At 45.2% G+C, this 24276-nt stretch overlaps 1 protein-coding gene and 1 pseudogene across 6 annotated transcripts; one reads left to right on the forward strand and one right to left on the reverse strand.

Annotated features, from left to right (window-relative positions):
• Lyar (Ly1 antibody reactive) lies at nt 1-24244 on the reverse strand. 6 transcript variants are annotated; one of them, XR_013344407.1, is made up of 10 exons: nt 24109-24244; nt 18063-18236; nt 17343-17457; nt 10757-10864; nt 10564-10647; nt 6453-6903; nt 6007-6186; nt 4693-4818; nt 2552-2641; nt 2129-2208 (listed from the first exon to the last, which is right to left on the reverse strand). XR_013344407.1 is itself a non-coding variant. In XM_026403717.2 (9 exons), the coding sequence occupies exons 2-9, from the start codon at nt 18182-18184 to the stop codon at nt 1526-1528; spliced, it is 1188 nt and encodes a 395-aa protein (XP_026259502.2). In that variant the 5' UTR covers nt 18185-18236; nt 24109-24244; the 3' UTR covers nt 1-1525. The 6 variants fall into 6 exon arrangements, 2 of the variants coding, with proteins under 2 accessions (XP_026259502.2, XP_026259493.2); XR_013344406.1 differs by having other exon boundaries at nt 4480-4818; XM_026403717.2 differs by lacking the exons at nt 2552-2641; nt 4693-4818 and adding an exon at nt 1-1660 and having other exon boundaries at nt 2123-2208; nt 6100-6186.
• Nucleotides 12158-13139, forward strand: LOC113192619 (holocytochrome c-type synthase pseudogene; annotated as a pseudogene).
• Nucleotides 24245-24276: the final 32 nt, after the last annotated feature.

A 24276-nucleotide genomic window follows, 5' to 3' on the forward strand; every position in this document is an offset into this window, starting at 1 on the left:
AATTTTGTCACATTCTCCAAACTTTGCCTTAAAGCTACCACAGTCAAATTGACAAAATTTGACAGAAAAATAGAAATCCATCTACATTTGGAAATGCCATGGTGACTGAGCAGCACTGTGATCCTCTGGGGCCAGATTGCTCTGCACCTGTCCGTCATGCTGCAAGGACAGAAGGCACACTTCTGCACCTGGGCACTAGAACAGGGGATGTCCAAGCTGGTCTTGGCAGTAGCTGTGTTCAGTGTCTGTCCCAAGTTAGGCATGTGGTCTGGGCCACCTTCTCTTCCTACTTCTCCCTTTGCTTTCCAGTCATCTGCAGATCTCATGGCTCAACCGTGGTTCCCAGGAACAGCAACGATGGCAACACTGAATGGGTTTTAGGTTTGCTGTATATTCATTCATTCACTCCCAATCCAAGGAACCTCTACATCCTGTTGTCCAGATGAGGAAAGTGAGGTTTAGCAAGGCTGGCCAGGAAAGGACAAAGAGGACCCGGCTCTAGGCCTGATTCTGCAGTCCTTTTCAGACGAGAGCCCTGGGTTCACCCCTGCACAACAGCACAGAACCGGCTGAGAACCAGCTCCGCTGGCACACAAGCTGGCTCCCTGGGCTTATCTTGAAGGCTCAAATGGAGTCACCCTGCACCAATATCTTCTCACTCCTGTGGCACTCGCCCCAGTCTTCACTGTCACCTGCAGGATGAGTACTGACAATACTGGCTAAAGGAGTACCTTAAAGCATCTTATCAGACGCACCAGGTTTATAAAGGACTTGTGGGCAAAACCTACTCCATATCAAAAAGAGGTGACACGTGGCTCCCCTCCAGCCCAGTGAGCCACACCTCAGATTGATCTCGCTTCGGCAGCAGTTCAGCTGAGAGGGCACCGGAGCAGTGGTCAGCTCAGCCGCGTGCTCTGTCTTCAATGGCTATTTCCCTGCACTTCCACTCCTGGCCACAGGCCACACCCAAGTGGGAGTCCATGGCCATCTGTCCTTGGCCAAAGGCAGCCTGGTCAGAGTGTATATGGCCTACACTGCTACAGACCAGCCTCCTCTGAGGAGTAAACTTTTGGCTAAATAAGGATCACCAGACAAAAGACCACTGTCACAACCATCCACGGATCAAATACTGCCATTGTCAAGCACATTGTTACAACACAGACATTCAAAAGCACAAAAGCCCTGGTGGGAAATGAATAGAAATGATGTGGTTGAAATGAATCCTTTCTAGTCTGATCACAGGAGAAATTACTTCTGACTTGTCACTGTACTACATTAAAAGAATTTTTTCTACAAGAAGTACTTTTCAAAGTACAATGACTTCTCCCACAACAGACTTAGAATTTTGGGCAAGAATATATTTTATTTTTTCATAAAAGTTCTAACAAAAATATATTTTTTCCTTAACTTAAAAATACAGCTTCATAAAACAAGATTTGAGTTGTTCTAATTCCCTACACACTTTACAAACAGCAGTAAAAGGAAGAAGTCAACAGAATGGGCTCAGTTTCTAAGTATGAAATGCTCATTTCAGAAGCTTGACTTTGTCCTTTATTAACTTGAAGGTGGGGTTCTTGCTGACTTTCTTGTTGAAGATGACCAAGAGCTCCTCCTCACATCTGTGACGGTCGTTTGTCACCGTGTAATATTGAGCTAAAACCTGAGCAAAGAAAAGCGGACGTCAAGGGAGTGCATCTGTCCTGGAAACTTACCTTACAGGTCTTTCAGCATACTGCGTGCACAGTTGTGCTCTACCTGTGAACACCAGCAGCTGTCCGTGTTTGTCACACAGACACAGTGCAAAAAAAAAAACAAAGAAACCACTGCTTAGGAACAAGTAAAAAGGAAAAAAATAGCCAAAACAACTATTTTCAAACATAACATAAATAAACGGAGCCTCTCTTCAAACAGTCGGACAGCAAGTCCAAGATCTAGGAGCTGCCTTGGCTGAGTCTGTGTGGTGGGTTTGGCTCAATTCCTGCCCCAGACAGGGACAAAGGGAGCAGCTTAAAAACTGCGACACACACTTTCTCTCACTCTTTGTATTCTAGGTAAAAACCCATCAGTGTATATTTAAAATAAATTCTCCTAGCCGTTCCTGGGATGTGTTTAGACCCTGTACCTTTTTCCTTAGCTTCTTGATCGACAGCTCACCATCCGGGGCCTGTCTCAGGACTGCTTTAATAGTTCCCTTCCAGTTGAATTTACCTACAACACAAAGAATATGTAAGAGATTTTATTTTGTTGTAACACAAACACACACAAAAAAGAAAGAAACAATTTCTGCGCATCTGTTTGCTTCTGGGGAAATGACCTGCCCCTCCCATGCACAGAATGCCAGAGTACCAGGTGACAACCCCTGTATCAGCCCAAGCAGGAAGCACCGATAATCCTTCCAAGGACTCGTTCTGCAGTGAGAGGGCAGCCAGAGCACCGCACCAGGACGAAGCCCTGTGAAAGGTGACTTCTGGTTTTCTCTCCCTTTTTTTTGGTGACACTGGGGATCCAACTCAGGGCCTTGCAAATGCCTACCACTGAGCAACACCCCTACCATTTCTTATTTTATCTTGAGTCAGGGTCTCGCCAAGTTGCCCAGGCAGTCCTCCAATTTGTGATCCTTCTCCCTCAGCCTCCTAAGCAGCTGGAATTACAGAAAGGTAACTTGTATCTCATGGAAAACAGAGATTCACCCAGCAGCCACCAAGATCAGGAGGCTGACTAAGCACAGCCAAGAACACACAAGGAGAGCCCAAGCAGCTTCAGAGAGGGAGCAATGGCAAGAAAGGGCTCGGCCAGGGCGCTCGCTTTGGTGGCAGTGTGCTTTCCCCAGTCCTGCAAAGCACAAGCAAGAGCAGACGCTGCAGCAGCAAGCCCAGGCGACCCTCGGAGGTGGGAAGAAGACAGGCTGCCACTTCTGGCCTTCATGTTCTGAATCTGCTGAAGCCAGCATACTGGAAGGCCGATGGTGAGGCCAGGACGAGCCCAGAGAAGCCTGCTGTCTTGGCAGGAGCAGGAAGGAGCAGCCAGTGAGGCACAGACCGACACAAGAACAACTTCCTCAGGCAAATGCCACAGATGGCTGTGCTCACCACACCCCGCCAGCCACAGCCCTGGAGCCAGAGGCCAGGATGGAACAGAACTCTCACCCAGCAGTGGGCCACTCCAAGCTACCTGAGCTGCATCAGTCCTGCCTGGCACATCCTCCTCCATCAGCAATCAGGAGAGAAAGCCATTTACAACAGGAAGTTTAATAAAAGCCCATGTCATATGTAAAAACTGCTCAAAACAGACCATGGACTTAAATATATATAAAATGTGAGACTATAAACCATTTACAGCACAAACTTGCAGCTTGGTGAGAGTGTCTCAAGGGCTCTCACTACACACACCAGCACTTGCACCCACAAACACACAGGGTGAGGGAGAGCTGACGAGCTCAATCTGCACACACGTGAGCAGACACTGAGTCGCACACCTTCCATACATAAAAATTCTGTGTGTTAAAAAGGTTTGACCAGGGCTAGAGGTGTGGCTCATTGGTAGAGCACTTGCCTAGTATGTGTGAGGCCCTGGGTTCGACATATAAACAAATGAATAAAATAAAGATAATAAAATTTAAAAATGTTAAAAAAAAAAAAAGGTTTGACCAATAAGAAAAGCCTAGAAAACAAACAAACAAAAAAAACATTTGGAATCTAGTGACTTAGTACAACCCAGAAAAGGAAAAACTGATAAATTGGACTCATCAAAACAAACATCTGCTCCATGAATGACTCCCTTAGAAGGATGCGAGGAAACGCTCTAGACTGAGAAGGTGCCCCAGACCCGTGTCCCACTGAAGGACTGATGTTCAGAATATACAAAGAACTCTAAATAAAATCTCAACCGTAAAAAAACAAAAACCCCAATCAATCCAATCAAAAATGGGCCAGGGCTGGGGATATAGCTCAGTTAGAGTGCTTGCCCTTGCATGCATGAGAACCTGGGTTCAATCCCCAGCACTGGGGTGGGGGGTGGGGGGAAGAAAATGGACCAAATGCCCAAATCAAGTACTTCAATGAAGAGACAGATACAGAGGGCAGACAAGCACACACAGGCATCCAGCATCACTAGCCAGAGAAGGGGCAACTGAAAACACGGCACGCTGCCCTGCTCACCCACCACAACGTCAGCAGATGCAGGCCAGCCTGAGACCGCTGGTGAGGTGCACAGCTGTGCTTCCCAAGTCCCCACAGGTTTTTGTTTATTTGATCTGGAGGGTTTTTTTGCAGGGCTGGGGACTGACCCCAGGGCCTCGGGCATTCTAGGTAAGCACTCTACTACTAATAGACAGCCCTAGGCCTGGCAGTGTTCTTAAAAAAGTAATCATGCCACCACAAGAGGACCCACACAGCCCTGCACCAATGGCCATTTACACAGGGCATCTGACTTTTGCTCATGCAAAACCTGCACATGAATGTCCCAAGCAGCTGTATGTACAATAACCAGATGCTGGAAACAGCCAGACAGCCTTGGAGGTGAATGGGAAAGAAACACAGCGCATCCCTTCCATGGGGTGTGACTAAGCAGAGAAAGCGATGGACTGCTAACTCTGTAGAGACCAGATGGGTCACTGAGAAGAATGCTGGTGGAAGAAGCCAGTCGCGGAGTCACTCGCACACCATCCAGAAATCACAGAAATGGAGAACAGACCAGTGGCTGCCAGAGGTGAGGCGGGGAGTGGATGTGGCAGGGGCATCCTGTGGGGCAGCAATGCTCTCCACCGTGCCTGCATCAATGCCCACGTCCAGGCTGACATGCACTACAGGCTCTCAGGTGCTGCCCGTGGGGAAATGCAATGAAGCATGTGTGAGGCCCTGGGTTCGAGTCTCAGCACCACATATAAACAAACGAATAAAATAAAATAACGGCTTTGTGAGCATGCTTAAGTCAAGTACTTCCTACACATGATTCAATGTGTACCTACAATTGCTTTAAAATACACTCTTCTTCCTCTGGCCTCAGGCACCCTAGGCGAGCACTATACCCTAGTCCAACAATTTAAATGCTAAAATGCCCACACAGTTAGGAGTGGGGGCTCAAGCTAAGAGATCTAATCCACCTTGGCAGTAAGTGATCCCCACAAATAAAGCTGCAATGCCCATCTGATTCCTTGGGTCCACTCTTGACTGACAGAATCGGGTGGACAAACCACACATACTTCCCAGCAGGAGGGAAAGCCTCAGGCCTGAGGAAGCAGGAGCTTCCCACGTATGAGGCTGCATGTAAGGCGAGCCTTGAAGGCGAGGGACTGCATTTTAACAATACATATGGTGGCTAAGGGAGTGGGTAGCCATGGAGCTCCAGGTAAGGAGGCCCCAGGAACAGACTCAAAGCTAGAAAGGGGCACAGTCAAGTCTTCCTGGACCAAGGGTATTTCTAGATAACAGGAACAGGCCAGCACCTACAGTACAAGATGCAGGCAGGAGATAACAGCGTCTGGGAAAGTCATCTGGGTTCATCTTAAATTCAAAAGCAAAACACTGCTATCATGTGGATCTGAAATCTGGAATGTCCCCTACAGGCCCTTGTTAAAGGCCAGGTCCCAGTGTGGAGCTACTGGGAGGCAGGAACCTCCCAGTAGCTAATGTGAGGTCTTCCTGAGCCCTGGGAACATGCCCTTAAAGGACAGAGTGGGACCCCAGTCTCATCCTCTTCCTTTAACTTCCTGGCCATGAAGTGAGCCACTCTGCTCCACCACAGGCCCCAAATACTAGGCCAACCTGCCATGGACCAAGACCTCTGACCTGGGAGCCAAAGCAAACCTTCTCTTCACAGTTTGACTATTTCAGATATTTGTTACAGTAATGGAAAACTAACATACACATTTCCAATCCAGACTATCCTCCCTTTTTCCTCAAAGACAAAGGGACAGAAGCACCATAATACAGACTCACTATAATACAAACCCCAGAGCGCTCATTTTGCTTTAAATCCTTAGACATGCCTCTGGAGGGCATGACTTACCAGAAGTACCTGATCCACCCCAGGAAAGGGGCATTTCTGCTGGCTCCTTCCCCAAACTAAGTAGGCGATGCTTTTCAAATGGCGCAGAGGTACCTTTCGTAGGAGCTTCATCGTCCTCTGCTTCTCCAGCCTCAGGTTGTCCTGGGAACTTCATCTTTTTCATCTTAGAATCTGCTTCAGCTAAGTTTAGAAAAAAAAATTGTAAAAAAGGTTTGCATTTGATAGCTGCTACTCCTCAGGAGGGCCCTACCACGCTAGACCCACGAGACCGTCCCCCTCCTTATCTCCAGGCAGCCCAGGACCATGGCTGGTACCATCCTGCATGTTGCAGAGGAGGAATGGGATGGGAGGCACAGGTCAGCTGGACCCAAGGCTTATGTTATTCCCTCCCTGGTTCAAAGTGGCAGCCTGGCCACCCGATGACACCCCAGAGCCCGGCCGTGTACCTATCGAGTGCTTCCGCTTCCTTCTTCCCACAGTGGCCTTCATCTCCACCTTGCTGGGGTCCTCCTCGGGGCCCCTGACCCTGTTGACGTCCTCCTCTCCTGCCTGCTTGCCCTGGCCCTTCTTCTTCTTGCCCTTCTTCCCTATGGAGCCATTGGCCGTGGACCCCCTCTCCCCTGCAGCCTCAAGGTCAGCCTCCTGTCCTTTTTTGCGCTTCTTGGGCTTTTGGCTCCTTGAATTGTCCTGATGGTTTTCTAATTTCAGTTCTTTCTTTTCTCTTTTTCTGTTCTTCTGCCGTTCTTCCTTCCTTTCTCTTTTATTCTTCTTTGCCTCTGCTGGCTTTTCTATGGAGTCATTATCCTTGGAGGACGCTGGAGTCTTGGTGGAGGCTTCTGAACATGACTTTGCCACTTGGTTAAGAGGCTGCTGATCTTGCCCCTTACTAAATGGCTCCTGATTGTTGAGCAAAACCAAGAAACATATCAATATTTGATCTGGGAGAACCAAACATTCACATCATTACCTGTATCTCAAAATGAACTGTTCAAGGAAAATGCTTTTATCACTCACCATTTTACAATTGTGAACCCCCAACTGTGAAAATATGGCAATAAAAATACCAAGTGGGGGAGAACTCCCCCAGCCCACACCTCTGCACTGAAGAGATACTTTCATTCCACTTGAGAGTGAAAGAATGAAGAGCTTTATATCACCTAAGCCAGACCTTGAACTCTGCTCACTAATCATCTTTCATTTAGGTGGGAAGAGAGCACTCAGGTGTGGTCGGAATCAAAGATCTATGTTTGTAGGCCTGGTTCAAGTTCCAAATCTGCTCATTACTAATCAGGTGACTAGTCAAGGCAAGTTTTTTCTCTTCTCCAAATCTATTTCTTAATCTGAAAGTAAAAGGTTGTCACACTCACCTTTTCCCACTGGGGTGTGAATAAAATGAGAAAAGACACTGTGTGCGTCTCATCATGGATGCCTGACCAACCGGCCCAATGAACGTGGAGAGTTCTGAAAGCCATCAAGGGCTAGCCAAGGAAGTTTTACCACCATCACTACCCAGATGAGATGGCTGCCCTTGGAGGATGGCAAGGGACCCTGCACAGAACGTGAGGAACAGAGCAGGGGACCTGCCAGGCTCTAGACATGCTTCAGCGTCCTTCAAAGGCTGACATGCTGCATGCTAGTGGGCTGCAGTGTGGCAGCCTCGCAGTGGGAGAACCTTTAAGAGGTAGGGCGCGGCAGAAGGTGATTAGGTCACTGGGGACGCTGCCCTGAGAAGGAACTGATGTTGGTCTCTCCAGGCGAGTTAGTTCTCTCAAGAGAAGGTAGTTATAAATGGAGCAAGCCTAATCCTGTGAATTCCTCTGGTTTCCAGTCTTACCATGTGATCCCTTCCAAAAACACTCCTACCATGATGCCACCTGCCATGCTGTGATACAGCCAGAGGAGCCCTCACCAAAGGCTTACCACATGTTGGATGCCTGATCTTGGACATTCAGACTCCAAAACTATGAGCTAAATAAGCCTCTTTTCTTTTTAAAGCACCCAGACTCAGGCATTGTTATAGCAACAGAAAATGGATAATATAGGGCTGGGGATATAGCTTAGATGGTACAGTGCTTGCCTTCTATGCACAAGGCCCTGGGTTCAATCCCTAGCACCCACACACACACAAAAAAAAAAAAAGAAAGAAAGAAAGAAAAGAAAATGGACCAATATAGAACCAAAGAAAACTAACTATGAATACTAGAACAAGACAGATCTTCTGTCTCTTAGTTACCCAATTAAGAAGATCAGCACATAGATCCTACATATAACATGACATTAGCACAGCTCAGCCCCATTCCTTGGTGCACTCTAAGTCCCTCTCTTTTGGGAGATAAGCCAGGGCAATGAAACAGATGGCTTTGGGAGCCCTATCATCTGCAGAGGAAGGCAGGGGCCAACACTCAGCTGCAGGGATACATGTACATCCCAACCTGTTCCTCACCAGCCAGATAATGTGGGGCAGGTTACCTATCGTCCTCCTCCTGTGGGCGGCTCTCACCAGGACACAAGCACTCAGACCTATCACACCACACCTGAAGGAGCAGCACTAGGAACTCAGTCACAGTTCACAGACATAAAGCTGCCAAGGATCATGGGAAAAGAGGTCAAGGATGAATCTGGAAATAGACTCAAGAGGAAACTTCATATCTCTCCAGCAATTCTGCTCAGATTTTCTGGTAAGGTATTATTATAATGTGTTAATCAGCTTCCCATGATTATAATAAAAATCCCTGAGGCAGGGATTTTTATTAACTTTTTTTTATTAACTTTTTTGTGTTCATTTTGGCTCATGGTTCCAAAGGTTTGGTCCAAGATGGAATTGCCCCATTGCTCAGAGCCTCAGGCAAGGGTGACACTTCATGGAAGGAGTACATGGGGAAGCAAGGTGCTCACCCTGTGAGCGAGGAAACCGAGAGGACAAGGGGTCGGGGCCACATTCCCCCTGAAGGGCATGCCTCCAATGCCCTGAGGACCTCCCACCTGGCCCTACTCCCTAAGGGTTCCACCATATCCCAGCTGTGCCACCCTGGGCACCAAGCCACATGGGCCCATGGGGGGCGTCCAATGCCCAAATGATAGTACAGAAGCACTGAGTGCCAAAGCCTTTAGCCTCCCTTCTCCCCAATGTATGCCAAGTCTCCATCTGGTACCTCGCCCCACACCCACACCAGCTCCACCATGCAAGATAGGCAAGGTGGGCAGACCAATTCTTTCCCACTTTCTTTCTTCTTCATTCCTGCTGTCCCAAGGGTGCCCTGCCTGGCTCTTCTGTAATGGAAGAGTCCTGCCTTACCTGCCTTTTCTCTGTCTCTTCCCACACTCATCTGGACCTGGCACTAAGAGAGGCCTCCAATCCTCTAGAATGTAGCCATTGAGGGCAGGACCTAATTACAGCTGCATGTGCAGGGGCCACGGCCAACCACCATGGGGGAGAAGCTAGATAGACGAGAAGGACAGAGTTCCAGGAGGACAGGCGTTTGACTCATGGACAAATGAAGCCCTAGGACCTTTGGCTGTGTCCCACCAACACAGGGTGTGCAGAAGGATCACTGGGCAAAGGCACAGGCAGCCCCACCAGCCAGCGCTGACAGAACTGAGATTACCAGGGGCTGTCCACTGATTGGCCATAATTTGTCACCAAAACTATTTTCTCTGCACAAAGCAAACAACGCCTAAAAATCTGACTAGAATAAGACCAGTTAGAGCCCTGCTGTTTTTTGAAAACTTTTGATATGAGTTTCCAAGAAGCACATAAGTTCCAAACAGGAACAATATATAATGAAATTAGTGGGAAACAATTGTGAATTAACAAAGTGACCAACAGAGTGGTTAAAATATATCCAACTAAGACCTTCTACACATGCATTCCTCATTTAGGACTCTCAAATAGTTTTCACTAGCAGGTGGTTGATTATGAATATTCAAATAGGATTTGCTCCCCGCCAGAAGGAAGGAGACGAACGGTCACTAAATGCTGGGTACCCTCTTCTGCTCTAACACTCCCACAGAGGCTTCACACCTCACCCTTTGTCTGAAGGTCCACCTGGCCACTATGTCCTGCCCCGTTTTCTTTCTCTTCATAGCACCATACCCTCCTGATATGCTTTCTATTTTTTGTTGAGGACCTAGCACAGATTAGGACCCGGTAAATAGGAATAAATGAATGAGTATTACTATCCACATTTTTTAGATTAGGAAACTGAGGCTTAGAGGTTAACTAATGTGCCAATGATAATACACCTGGCAAACTGCATAGCAGGGCTTTGAACCTGGGCCGTCAGAAATCCAAACTCCTGTTCTTTTCAACACATCCACTGCCTGATAGCTACACCAGTCATTACATGTCCGCTGGGACCCTTATCAAATGTTGGGACTAAATACCTTTCTCTGTAAATAAGGAAATCTTCCCTGCAGTGCATTCAGTTTACTCTTTCCCATAAATGAAGACACAGAGGGTCTCTGAAAAAGCAGGCTACCTTGACCTCCAAATATAGACATTCCCATTTCATTATTACTAATTATTCTTGCAACAATCTAAAATTAGCTCTAACTTACATTGCTGGAAGCTTCAGAAAAGATATTCCACACTTGCTCCAGAATGGATTCATTATGAACTTTTAAACTATTCTTCATCCAATTCTGTAAGGAACAAAAAAGAAAAAAAAAAAAAGAACCACTTATCCTACTGTGACAAGATACACACAGGTCCAGCCCTCCACCCATTCAGAAAAACCAATCAAATCCATACCTGAAATTTGGCCTTTTTCCTGGGAACGTTGTCAAAAGCACTAATTTGCTTTAACAGTTCTCTCACTTTGGGGCTGACATTGGGTTTCCTTATTAATTCATTAATTTTCTATAAAAAAAGAAAACAATAAATAACCAACCCATGAGTTTCATGAAAGCCAATCGAAAAGTCCTTGCCCTGACCAAAGAATTCACATCTGAAGTATGGATTCTGTATTATTGCTTACGCTTCAAAATATATTAACTTCTATTTGACATAGAAATGGAGTCCTAGAGCAGTTGACAAGAAAAAGAGATAAAAGTCTTCCTAACTGGAAAGGACAAAACAAAATTATCCCTGTTCATAGATGACCTGTACAGAGAAATGATTTTATGTATAAAACTCTAAACCTTCAACACAAATAACTGTTAGGACTAATAAATCAATTCAGCAAAGCTGCAAGATACAAAATCTACTCTCAAAAATCTGGTTGCACTGGGAACAGTGGCACACACCTGTAATCTCAGCAGCTCCAAAGGCAGAGGTAGGAGGACTGCAAGTTCAAAGCTAGCCTCAACAATTTAGCAAGGCCCTAAGCAATTCAGCAAGACCCTGTCTCTAAATAAAATATAAAAAAGGGCTGGGGATGTGACTCAGTGGTTGAATATCCCTGGATTCAATCCCTGGTAACAAAATATACCAACAATGACCAATTCAAAAAGGAAATTAAGAATATAGTTCCCTTTATAATAACATAAAAAAGAATAGTAAGGAAAAAAACAAAAATCAAACAGGTAAAAGACTTGTATTCTGAAAACTATAAAACATACTAAGAGAAATTAAAGACACTGATAAATAGAAAGAGATGCCATGCTCATGGATTAGAAGACCTAAGATTATAAATGTCAATACTCCCCAGAGCAACCTAGAGATCCAGCACAATTCCTACTGAAACCTAGTTGAGATAGATAAATATAAATGATTTTTTTTTTGGAGGAAATCCATCCTAAAATTCACAGGGAATCATTGGGGGACACCAAATAGGTAAAACAATTTTGAAACAATAAAAAAGTTTTGATCTCAAAACTTATTACAAGCCAGGTATGGTGGCACATGCCTGTAATCCTCATGGCTAGGGAGGCTGAGACAGGAGGATTTTGAGTTCAAAGCCAGCCTTAGCAACAGTGAAGCACTAAGCAATTCAGTGAGACCCTGTCTCTAAATAAAATACAAAAAAGGGCTCAGTGGTCAAGGGCCCCTGCGTTCAATCACCGTACCAAAAAAAAAAAAAAAGAAAGAAAACAAAGCTATAAAACAATGTGGCACTGCATAGACAGACATAAAGACAGAAGCACAGAATTCAGAGCCCAAAAATAAACCTTTGCATATGTGGTCAGATGATTTTCAACAAAGGCATCAAGACCAGTCAGTGAAGAATGAAAAGTCTCTTCAACAAATGGCACTGGGAAAAGTGGATATTCACACGGAGAAGAATGCAGCCAGAGGAGTGTTGTTTGAGAACACTGGAGGTGACCACGTAAACAGCAGTGACCCAGCAAGAGGAAGGTGGAGACGGCAGCAGCTGGAAATTTAAAACTGTCTGGAGTCCACACTGATTCCAAGCAGGGGTTCTGTCAGCCTCTACTCCTGCTGTTCCAGTTCCAACCTCAAATGCTTCAGATCATCATCTTCAGGATGCCCGATGCATGAAGGGAAAAGGAAAGGCTGTCCACTGAGTGCAGAACCCTCTGTGAGGGTTCCAACCTGTGAGAGCAAAACCTACTCTGTGCCTGCCCACCAAGACAGTGCATAAGATTATGTGCAGGGCCCCTTATAGGTGCTCTGCTAAGAATCAGGAGAACCCCAATCATTCAAATCTGATGCCATCACCCAACCAAACACAGGCCCCACATCAGCCCTTCATGTTGTCTACCATCAGAGAGGAATCAGCCATTCCACGAGCAGATTTAGAGAAAGAGCGGGTTATCCTTCCAAACAGACGTTCTGGAATGCCATGTTAAGGAAAGGGTAGAGTGAAAGGGTGAGGATACTGAAGGATATGTATAAATTACAATTCAGTCAGAACAGTGCACAGGGGAAGCCCACATGCTGCGCAGGATCCATCCTTGATCTGATTTGCCAAGGGCAAGAACTCGTTCCTGGATGGAGTTGCCTTTCAATAGGCACGATTGGATCATCAACCACTGTGGCACAGAAGTTGGATATGTAGCATATTACTACCCTGGAGGTGAAGTCAACAAGGACTCCCAGTCCACCACCACCTGGCATGTGGCATGTCCGCCCCACCTTGGATTTGTTTTCTGCTGTATGAGACAGAACAAAGGCTGCTTGGTGGCACCAGACATCGCAACCACTGTTGTTTGTGATGCAAAGTGTAAATTAATTTTTTCTAAGAGATACTTTAAACTATTTTCCCCAAACTGAACTGCATGCATGAAGTATCAGGGACTTCAAGAGGATAATCACGCTTTATCCTGCACTTAGCCAAGGACCCCGCTCTGTTTGGTTTGAGCAGCGTTTTGCCTTGTAGTTTAAAGCAGATTTTTAAAAAGTTTTCTTCGTGTTTAGTTTAAGTAACAAGCAGTCTCCCCAGTGTGTCCATTAGCTGCACCATTGTCTGTTATCTTTCATCTCGAAAAGTCTCAACAACCTCCAAAAGAGTTTTTAGAAAGTGAGAAAAGCTGCTTTTTCTCCTTAGTTTTCTCAGGAATATTTGAGAGGTAAAACCTGAAAGTCACCATGATGCTCATGAACTTTTACCTGCTCAAATATTTTAACTAAAATCATTCATTATAAAAAAGCAGAATCTTTTTAAAAGAGACTATTATTTCTGAAATTCCCACAATTTAGTAGTAACCCTGAACAAAATGCAAAGCCACACCTTGCAATGGGCAAGACTAAGGTGTATCTTGGCTCTCATTTATATGCACTTTTCAGACTGGACCTTGTTAAAGAAGTTACAACTCACCCACCATGAGATGCTGATGCATATGCTTTGAAACATAATTTTTTAAACATTTTCCTGTTGTTCTGATATGTAACTCTGCTCTCTCAAAACACATCTCCTCATTGTCTCTGGCATTTCAAGTTATCCCAAGTTTGAATCCTATTCCTTCCTCCATTGAAGCCTTGTCCCAGGTTGGCCTCATCTAATTTAAAAGCCTGGTTCAAGTCACAGTGCCAGGGATTATATTTAGCGGAGTATTAATATTCACAAGTATTTTTCTCAGATGCAGTATGTCTGCAACAATTCACTGTCTCAATTTTTATGTTTTAAGGAAGTTCTAAGTTTGCTGTTGAAATTCCTTGAACTCAAAAATTGGTTGTTCTAATTATAGCAGCACGTCACAAATGACTGCTTTTTGAAGTGTTGATAATCTTAAATCTTTTAAATTATCCTGAAAAAAAATGAAATTGGACTCTTACCAAAAAACTCCTACTTAATTAAAAAATGAGCAATTAACTTAAATAGACATTTCTCCTAAGATGTACAAATGGTCAATTAATACATGAAAAGATGCTAAAATCATAAGCGAAATACAAACCAAAACCACAGAAAGATAACATTTCACACCCATTACGATGGTTATTATGAAAACTAAAAACAGAAAATTACGAGTATTAAAGAGAAATTGCAACCCTTGTACATTATTGGTGGGAATGTGAAATGATGCAATTGCTACAGAAATCAGTACACAGCTGCCTCAGGAAAAAAAAAAAAAAAAAAAAGAAAAAGAAAAAGAGAATTACCCTATGATCCAGTAACTCTACCTCTAGGTACATGCCTAGAAGAAATGAAAGCAAGGATGTGACAAGAATCAAGTGTCCACTGACAGGTGAATGGATAAACAGTGGAATGTTCTTCAGCCTTAAAGAGAAAAGAAACTCTGACAGATGCTACGACATGAGCATACCCCGACATCATGTTCAGTGAATTGAGCCATCACAAAAGGACAGAGGATGCATGCTCCCACTCATGCGAGGTCCTTATGCAAGCATAAAGTAGAGGCAGTAGAGACATGCAACCATAAAGTAGAGGCAGAAAGTAGAACAGAAGGGCTGGGGGCATAGTCAGTGGAAGAGCACTTGCCTAGCTCATGTGAGCACTGGGTTCAATCCCCGGCACCACCAAAACATAAAAATTAAAAAAATATAAGAAACCAAAATGATGTGGGGATGGAGAGATGAGTTTTTAATGGGACAGTGTTTCAACTGGGGAAGATGAAAGTTCTGGAGATGGGCAGCAGTGATGGCTGAAGAGTGACGTGAATGTACCTGAGTTTAAGTAAACTATAAAATGGTAAGTATCTTATCATGGGGGTTGAGAGTGTAGCTTTGTGGCACAGCACTTGCCTAGCATGTGTGAGGCATTGGGTTCGATCCTCAGCACTGCATACAAATAAATAAATTTAAGCTATTAAAATATATACATTACCATGGCAAAAAAAAAAAAAACCTGAAAAATATATCCCTACATCAATGGAATCAAGAATCACAGAAAAACATATAGTAGAGGGTATAAAATGAGAACAATACAGTAGTATTAAGATCTAATAAATAAAACCAAAATAGCAAGAGCACACAAAACACTTCAGCAATCCCAGTAAAGTCAGAGGCAATAATTACTTAGGTTAGAGATCTGTCAGCAGACAGGAGGGACAGTCACCAGTGAGTCAACCTAAGATGGACAATGAAGCTCTGCAAATATGACATAGGAAAGTGTCCCTGCATAAGAAAGAAGAGAATCTACATATAAGCAGACCAGAAACATGGAGACAGGGTCCTAAGACAACGGTTAGCCAAAGCTGTGTGCGGCATCCAGGCTGCACCAACTAAGAAGGCAAGACAAGCATGAACGAGGAAAAACCAGGCAGAAGAGCACAGGGCACGGGTGACGAGGTCCGAAGGCAACACCAGGGCCCACAGAGTGAGATGCTTCTCCAGCGTCCAGGTTTGCACAAGCCCAGAGGCATGGGGACGCTACCCAGCCAACTGCATAGGTCTGGTCCACTCTGGCTGACTGGTGTTCGGAGCATGTGTTGTTTTCTTCTGTGTAATCTTTCTGTTAGTACTTGACTATTTTTTCCTAAAAATTAAATAGCTACTTATTTTTTTATTAAAACAATAAAGTTATCAAAATTAACAGAAAGAGAGAGAAGCAGAGCAGACTGTTGAAGTTGAAATGGGCAATGTCTGAGAGGACCAGCTGCCGACAGGGATGGGACCAATGCAAGTGGCATTCCTGGGAACTCTGAACCCACAGGAAGGCTGAACAAAACAGGAACAGCTGGAGGATGAAATGGTCAAGGCTAATTGTGAAAGAAGAAAAGTTCCCCAGCACTAACAACTAAAGCCTGTGAAGAACAGGGTCCCTCCTGACTGGATTACTTAAGTGTGTGCGTGTGTGTACATATATATATATATATATATATATATATATATGTATATTTTTTTTTAAATGAGGGAAATAAAGGGAAAGAACAAAACCCTCAAACCCATGTCTACAAGAACGACCCCAGTGTGTTCTCCTGGCTTAACCCACGTCCTCTGATCCACCTGCTAAGGGCACCCAGGGCGTTGGAGCCATGGGATGGGAGTGGACCAGCAGCCCAAATGGAACCAGAGTGAAGTTCTTGATCTACACCAAGAGGGCCACTAAGCACAGAGCAAGGGTCAGCAAACCTCTTCTGTCAACACAAAATCAACACCCTAGGCTTCACAGGTTCTGTCCCAAGTACCAGCCACGCAGCTCACCCCACCCTGCCTTTGAGGATTTCTTTCAAGTGTAATGACAGCAGAGGTAGAACTATACATGCCCCAGCACCCAGAAATGTCACCTGAGTCTCAGGATAACAGAGAGAGTGACCCAAGGTGCCAGTAGTCACCAGCCTCGACTTCACAGTTAAGATACAGGTTCACCAGCTCTTCACCCTGCACTGGGCAGAAATGGCAAGTCCTTTGTGAACAGAACTGTCTCCTTAGGAGTATGCCATTTCAGAGAGTTAGTCAGTGTCAGAAGCTATTAATTTGATTTTCAGGAAAATATGAAATCTTCACATGGATAACATTTGTCTTTAATTCTCTATCTCCTTTTCTAAATCTTCCCTTCTGCAATGTCATGCTTCCCAAATAGGAATTTCATTGACTTTGCCACTTTTTATTGTACACATTTTCATTTTATTTAAATAGAAAATTCCTTATACCTGTGAAAATGTCTATTTTGCTTGATCCTGATAGCAGACATGACAGATTAACAGTGTTTCAGCTGCAAAAGTTGCATTAACACTACAAGAGAAAGACCTGAAAATTTCTACTTGATTTTCTAGTCAAAAGAAAGCTAGTGAGAATTCTCAAATACTTTAGAGAGAAATGTGTAAAACACACATATTAAAGACAAAACACCTCCCAGTTGTGTTAACAGTTAGAAAATAACTCTATTACAAGAAGATAAATTGGCCTTCAGCTGGGCTAAGACATGATGCTGCAGACTGGTCTGCATGGATGAATGCGTGCTCTTAGTCTCTCAGGCTTCTGAAGGAAGAGGAGGGGGTCGGACAAGGCCACTGTGGGGACGGGAAGCCGGTACCTGGATCCAGGCCTGCTGCTTGATGTCGCCTTTGTGGGCTTTGCCTTCGTAGCCCTTGCCACCATATTTCTGATCTTCACTTATGCACTTCACGTGGTTTTTATAGTCATCACCCCTTCAAAGAGAGCAGAAGTCCCACTATTAGACTGCCACGCAGGTTGGGGGCCCTGATGACAGCTGCTCCCACTGTCTGTACAATGCACATCTGTCCCCTGCCACCCACCTTAACTCACTTTCTGGCTTAGTTCATCCCTTCTGAGGGACGGGTAGAGCACAGCTTTGTTCTAACAAAACAGCTCTGAAGCCCTCAAGCCTCACTCTGGGCACATGCTTCCCTGGACCTGGTCACTGACAGTGGCCACAGGATGAGCCATCTACTGTCTAAGAAGTGCTCAGGCTGCTCTAGTTCCCCTTCTCTTGGCCTTTTCTTTAAAAATGCACAAGGTTTCCAATTGTAGTCAGTGGGCCCTACGAGTTTTGTTTTTTTCCCCTTAAGTTTCTTTTTTTGTTTTTTCTTTTCTTTTTATGTGGTGCTGAGGATCGAACTCAGGGCCTCACATGTACAAGGCAAGCGCTCAGTCACTAAGCCACAATCCCAGCCCCTTCCCTTAAAGTTTCTTTCCTCAAATTTGTTTCTATTCTTCTAAGCTTTGTGGGGCTAGGGATCCAAATCTGGTCTGAACCTTCGTTGTGGGTCTACATGAACTATGCGGAACTTACCAGAAGTCTCTACCGCAGTCAATGCAAGAAAGGCATTCACAGTTTCTGCAGACAGACACATGCTTTTCCACTTGTATTTTCTTCACTGATTCACCACATGCATTGCATGTAAAAAATACCATTTTACCTAAATGGTTAAATACTCTCTATCCAAGATAGGCTTTAACTCTTGTCCTAAAAAAAAAAAAAAAAAAAATACAAAACAGAAAACAAAAACTAAAACTTCTGTTCAACAAATGATTCACACAAGTAACTTAACTTGATTTGTTTGTTCACAGTACTGGGAATTGAACTCAGAGGCTCTGTACCGCTGAGCTACACTGCCAGCCCTTTTAATTCAAGTCTGGCCTTGAATTTGTGATTCTCCTGCCACAGCCTCCCCAGTACCAGCGTGCGCCACCATGCTGTATGACTACAGTTAACTGTTTTATAGTTGTAGATGGACACAATCCATCCATCCATCCATCCATCTATTATATATCTATTGCTATGTGGTGCTGAGGATGGAACCTAGTGCCTTGTATGTGCTAGGCAAGTTTTCTACCACTGAGCCACAACCCCAGCCCTATAGTTAACTTTTTAACGATAATTTCACATGAAAATAACAGATTCAAAGTTGATCAGCCATCTATGAACAACCCTACCACCCATGTAAGTAAACCATCACTAGTGATAATGGGCTAACATTTATTGAATGTGTGTTTATCATGTATCAGGCTCTATTCTAAGAGCTTATGTATATCTAATTTAGCCTCAAACAAACCCTACCCTTCCCTAGGGAAGGATTATCACTGTTTAAAATTTATCTGGAGAGATTAAGAAACTTGCCCCAGGATACACAGTAACAGAAATAAATTTAACCTTGGCAGATTGGCAGAACTGTGTGGGAAGAATAAGTTTCATTTTTACACAATGAAAATTATAAAAGGCCTTGCAATGTCTGTATACCCTGCCAACTATTCCAGGTCCCAAATATAATAACAAAATAAGAAGGGGAACAGAGAGCTGTAGAAAGGGGAAAACTCTAAAAATGAATTCTCTAGGTTCCCAAAACATTCACAGGTATGAGATCATACCCCTTGGTCTCTGAACAGGGAGCAGGTGAGGGTCTCCTTCACATAGCTTCTTGCCAGATAGATCAGTCAGAAAGAAATGTAACCATACCTACGTATCCCAAATGCTGGGTGCTGAATTACTCAAGGAGCTCACAAACCCAGGTGCCCCAGGTATCCTGAGCACTGCCCATTATACAGTATCTTCATCTATATTATAAGCTCAGGGGGTGATACTGTGCTCAAGAAAATATAGATTCATCTAAGCGCTAAGCATTCAGGGTAAATTTCCATGCTTCTATAAACTTTTATCACTGGTTTAGAGCATTGTTTTACATTATAAATCAGCAAAGATATTGAGAACTGTTTAGCCCAACCCTGTCTTCCTCATTATGAGCAGAAAGAGAGGATCAAGGAAGTCAACATTACTTGCTTCAGGGTAAGACTCCACCCAACCCACCCCACGAATCCTTCCACACAAGAGCTACCACTGGTTTACAGGGATCCTCATGCATGAACTGCATCTCCCCTTCACCATGTTCCAGATCATAGCTAGTGAGGTCACACCTAACAAGGATCAGGGCTGCTCACGGCCATTTGCCAGCCTCTCCAGGGTTCAAAGGCCCAGCTGGTCTCTTGAGCAGGCTTCTTACCCAATGGGCTCCAGTTCACCTTTTACCCTAGGTACAAACCGCAGGCCCACTGACCCTGGGTGTGCTGGGTCCCCTCCACAGCCTGCTATCAGGGTTGCCTGACCAATTTTCCCTCATTGGGGCAGGCACATGGTCGGCCATGCCTGGCCAAATCCCAAGGAATGCAGATGTTACAACCCTAGGGCACCTGGTTACTGTAAAGATGAGTGATAGAGTCACAAGCTAGGGGAGCTGGGATCATGTTGACCATGACCCAGTTCCCTCAAAGCTTATCATGCTGCATAAGGCAGATGGAGTTCAATAAATGTCAGGCAACAAAAACAGCCATTTTGCAACAAGGGCCAACATCACACTATGAGTTTGGAGGGTGCACTTTTGGGTTAAGACCAAGGGATCATGGGTTATCACCAAGAAATGGACTTCCATCATACCCACTTGGTAGAAGCCACTGTGGCGAAACAAATTATCTGCTGGAAAATTTTAAAGCACCTTCACAGGGCAAACATCTCTGCAAACTTAACTATGGCTTAGAGCTTTATAACTTCTGCTGTGAGGATACTGTTTCTTGACTATGACAGAGAGGGTGGGGAGAAAAGCTTCCATGAACCTTAGGATCCAATTCCCCACAGGATGGGTCTATGGTGGAAGGCAGGAATTAAAGACCTGGGCAGGACAGCAGGAAACAAAATATACCGAAGGAAAGATGCTAGTAGTATTGACAAAAAGATGCTCAGAAGATCTGCACCACATGGCATCCCTCTGGAAGCTGTCCACACTGTGTTCACGCCATTCTGAGAATTGGATCGCACGTCCATTTGAAAAATATCTCTCCACACATTTTCACTTGGTCTTTTATTTATCTACATATTTTAAGGAAGAATGAGTGGACTGCATGAAGTCAGAACTCAGGCCCTGCCTGCCTTCCTTGGGGTTTTTATACTTGACATGAACTCAGAACAGTGTGTCCACCTGCTTAACTACTGAGGTAAAATCTGCAAGGAGCTTATTCAGAGCCCTGAGGACATCCCAACAACAGCCCAGGAGTCACCCTGACTATGCCTCACACTGGACCTGGTCCCTAGAGAAAATACCTCACATTTATGAAGTAAACACTTTGCATGGGCTGTGAAGAACAGCAAGCTCAAAACCAGCTCGACTCCCAGCAGACAGGGTCCCAAGTCTTAGTGCAGACTTAACAATTTCAGAAGTTTGATGTTACAAAATTCAAAAAAGACATCATGTGCGCTAACTGAAGACAGCAAACATAGCCTAAAAAAAATTGTATTATTCAAATTCCACAAGATAAATGTGAATGGAATTTGAATAATTAAAACTTTCAAATGATGTTTTGGTAAGTTTTATGCTTACCATTTATGCTTTTGAAGTTACAAAAGCTTAAAACTGCATGAAGATGACACACTTAGGGCTCAGATACTTGTTGCAAAGTGTAAGAAGACAGCATTTTTTAGTGTTGCTGGACTTAAATAAAAGTCCCCTTTTGCTTCATTGACTCTTCACTCCCTGTGTGCACTCAATGCTGGGTCCCAACACAGCCACAGAGATTCTATGTGCTCTTCTTTTCAGATATGTGGGCATGTTGAAAAAGAAGACGAACAGAAAGTAGTGCTCTTGGACTGATTGGGAGCACACTCTGGTTCTCGAGCCAAATACAATCTATGACTCAATCCAGTGACATTTGCTGAATGCTAAGTGTGCAGTAAGGGTTATCCTACCAGGTACACCCAGAGACCCTTGCTTCAAGCTGAGCAGGTCCTCTGTGTGTGCTATCTATTCATGTGTCTGGTAAATGTACTGAGCTCTCATATACCACATTCTAGAAAAATACGAGGGCCCGAGGACAGAAAACAGGACCTTGGCTCTCTATAAAGTCACTTCCTACTCATAAAACCAGGTGTATCCATTACCCAGGTCAGCCATGACTGCACAACCACTGTATGCAGAGAAGAGCAAGCTCTGGAAGTTAAGTGATCTGCCCAAAGTCACAGCAAGTGGCTGAGGCAGCCTGCAAGACATTCTGCCACTACCTTGCCTATCACAACCTTGCCATTTGCTTGGCCGTAACTCTCGGAACTTGAAATCCTCATCCAAAATGCGGGAAATAACAATTTTCCATTCATAAATATTAGAACCCAAAAAGCAGTGCAAACTGGGCAAGGAGAACAACCATGTCACGGCAGAGGCTTTCAGGTGTTAATTTGCTGAATTTGGGGGCAGCAGGCAGTGGCCAGGAAAGGGCTGAGAACTTGAGAAAAACCCTGGGCATCTTAGTCTTTTTTGGGAGGTGGTGCTGGGGATTGAACCCGGGGCCTTGCGCATGGGAGGCAACCACTCTACCACTGAGCTACAGCCTAGCCCCTTCTTTTAACAAGGTAGTGGCCACGTTTTATTGGCCTGGGCCTGGGCCTGGGCTTGGGGAAGGACTTGAGCCGAAGTCGGCATCTGCCAAAGATCACAGAAACTCAGACATCAGACCTGTTATTTGTGAAATGGGTCTAATATCCATCTCAAAGCATAGTGTGGAAAGTTAAACAAAATACCAGATGTGGAGGCCTCCTCCTCACCCAACTACAGGAAGGTTTCTCTATGACCTGTTGACTTATACATCAATACTATCACACCCAGTCCCCGACCAACTGCTGTTCCTTTAAATAGGACCCTCAACTCATCCATCTGTCTTCATAAGTCACTCCAGTCCCCTCTGGCTCCTTATTCCTCAAGGGCCTACTCTACCACCCTGTTCCCTGAAAACATGCTCCTAAGTTTGGTTCTATATTGAAATTTGGAAGGATTCTTCTTTTAACCTTCCTTCCTCTACATTTTCTGTATATTTTTATTTTCTTTAAAAATTATGTTAAAACATTGTCCCCACAACACACATACTGACCTACACCCCATTACTACCATACCCACACCAAAAACAGCCCATCTAAGGGGCCAGACTGGCAACCCAAGCACAAAGCCCAGACAGGGTGCAACCTCCAACAAACCACTGCCCCTTTAAACTTCAAGTTTTAGCCAGGCACAGAGGTATACACGTGTGATCCCAGGTACTCAGGGGGCGAGGCAGGAGTACAATCTTGAGGTCAGCCTGGACAACTTAGCAAGACCCTGTCTCAAAATAAAAAATAAAGAGTTGGGGATGCAGATCAGTGGTAGAGCACCCCAGAGTTCAATTCCCAGCAAAGAAAAAAACAAGCCCCCCAAATTTCAAGTTCTGCTGGCGTAGTGGCTATAATTGCAGTCCCCGTTACATCAGGACTGAGGCAGGAGGATTGGGCAACATAGTTAAGAGCCTATCTCAAAAAACGAAACAAACAACATCAACAAAACCAACTTCAAGTTCTCCCCATCTATAAAGCAAAGGGTTAAGCCAATTAGAAGAGACTCAAGTCCCTTCCAGGGGTAGAGTTCCAAAAACCACAGGTATAGTTCAAGAGAACACACAAGCATACCCTGAGCACTACTGCCCCTAAACCTTTGCATATGGGGATGACAAAGGCTGCAATGTGTTTTCAAGCTCTTCTTTGGCCCTTGCACAAGCATTTGGGAGTAGGTGCCCCTATTTCCACTTAGCAGATGAGCAAAGCCAGGCTCAGATAACTTCAGACTTTCCCAGTACATCACCTGCACTGTTCAAATAGCATCCTCTCACTTGGTTAACTACTACTTGTCAGAAACGATGCTAGACACAGGGAGCCTGGCCCACAGTGTAAACAAGTACCCACGAGGCCTTGTCTGCAGAAAGGCTTCCAAGTGCACAGCGCACCTCTCGTCCCTCCCCTTCTCCTCAGAGGTAGGTGCTGCAGAATATTCTGACATTTACTGAGTACCAACTGCAACGTCACCGGAGGATAACACCTTTCCACTCCAGTAACCCTCCAGCCCCCCAAGTCAGGTTCTACAGCATTCCCTTTTCACACGTGACACAGGCAGTAAGAGGTTAAGTACCCAGCACCAGGTCTCATGTCCAGCTAATGACAACCCCCGGCACGCGGTTATTCTGGTCTTCCGTCGGTGCTCTGGACCACTGGCCCTGAGGCCTTCCCTTAGGGACCGAGCTCCCGAGACTCGCAGAGCCTTGTCCCCAACGTGCAGCAAGCCGGATCCCCAGCGCGGCGGGATCCAACCGACCCGGTCTGGCCAGGCCCGGGGGCCTTTGCGTTTTAAACCCGGGACGAAACGGCCACCCTAAGCCCGGAGCTCCTCAGTCCTCCGTGCGCAGAGTCTGAACGCAGGAGCTCGCGGAGGGGCGGACGGTGCAAACGCGGGTGCGGCCGCAGCCCTCCTGCTCGGAGACCCCTGGCCGCCGCCGCCGCTCACCTCAGCCGGCGCCTGCCAACGGTTTCAACCGGCGGCCGGGAGCACGTGGAGCCGCTGCGGCCCGCCAGCGCTACAGCAGCCTCTCGAACTTGCCGGCGCAGAATTCACTTCGGAACCGCCCCGCGCGCCTGCGCGCCACGGCCACCCCACCGCCTGTCGGAAGTGACG

Source organism: Urocitellus parryii, chromosome 10 (assembly GCF_045843805.1).
Source record: "Urocitellus parryii isolate mUroPar1 chromosome 10, mUroPar1.hap1, whole genome shotgun sequence".
Taxonomy (NCBI): Eukaryota; Metazoa; Chordata; class Mammalia; order Rodentia; family Sciuridae; genus Urocitellus; species Urocitellus parryii.

Coding starts and splice junctions, on each gene's coding strand:
- Lyar (XM_026403708.2), bottom strand. CDS start 18,184: ATGGTATTTTTTACATGCAATGCATGTGGTGAATCAGTGAAGAAAATA. Junction 6,904..10,563: donor TTTCTGAAGCTTCCAGCAAT/GTAAGTTAGAGC, acceptor CTCAACAATCAG/GAGCCATTTAGTAAGGGGCA. Junction 1,661..2,122: donor TCAAGAAGCTAAGGAAAAAG/GTACAGGGTCTA, acceptor TTCTTTGCTCAG/GTTTTAGCTCAATATTACAC.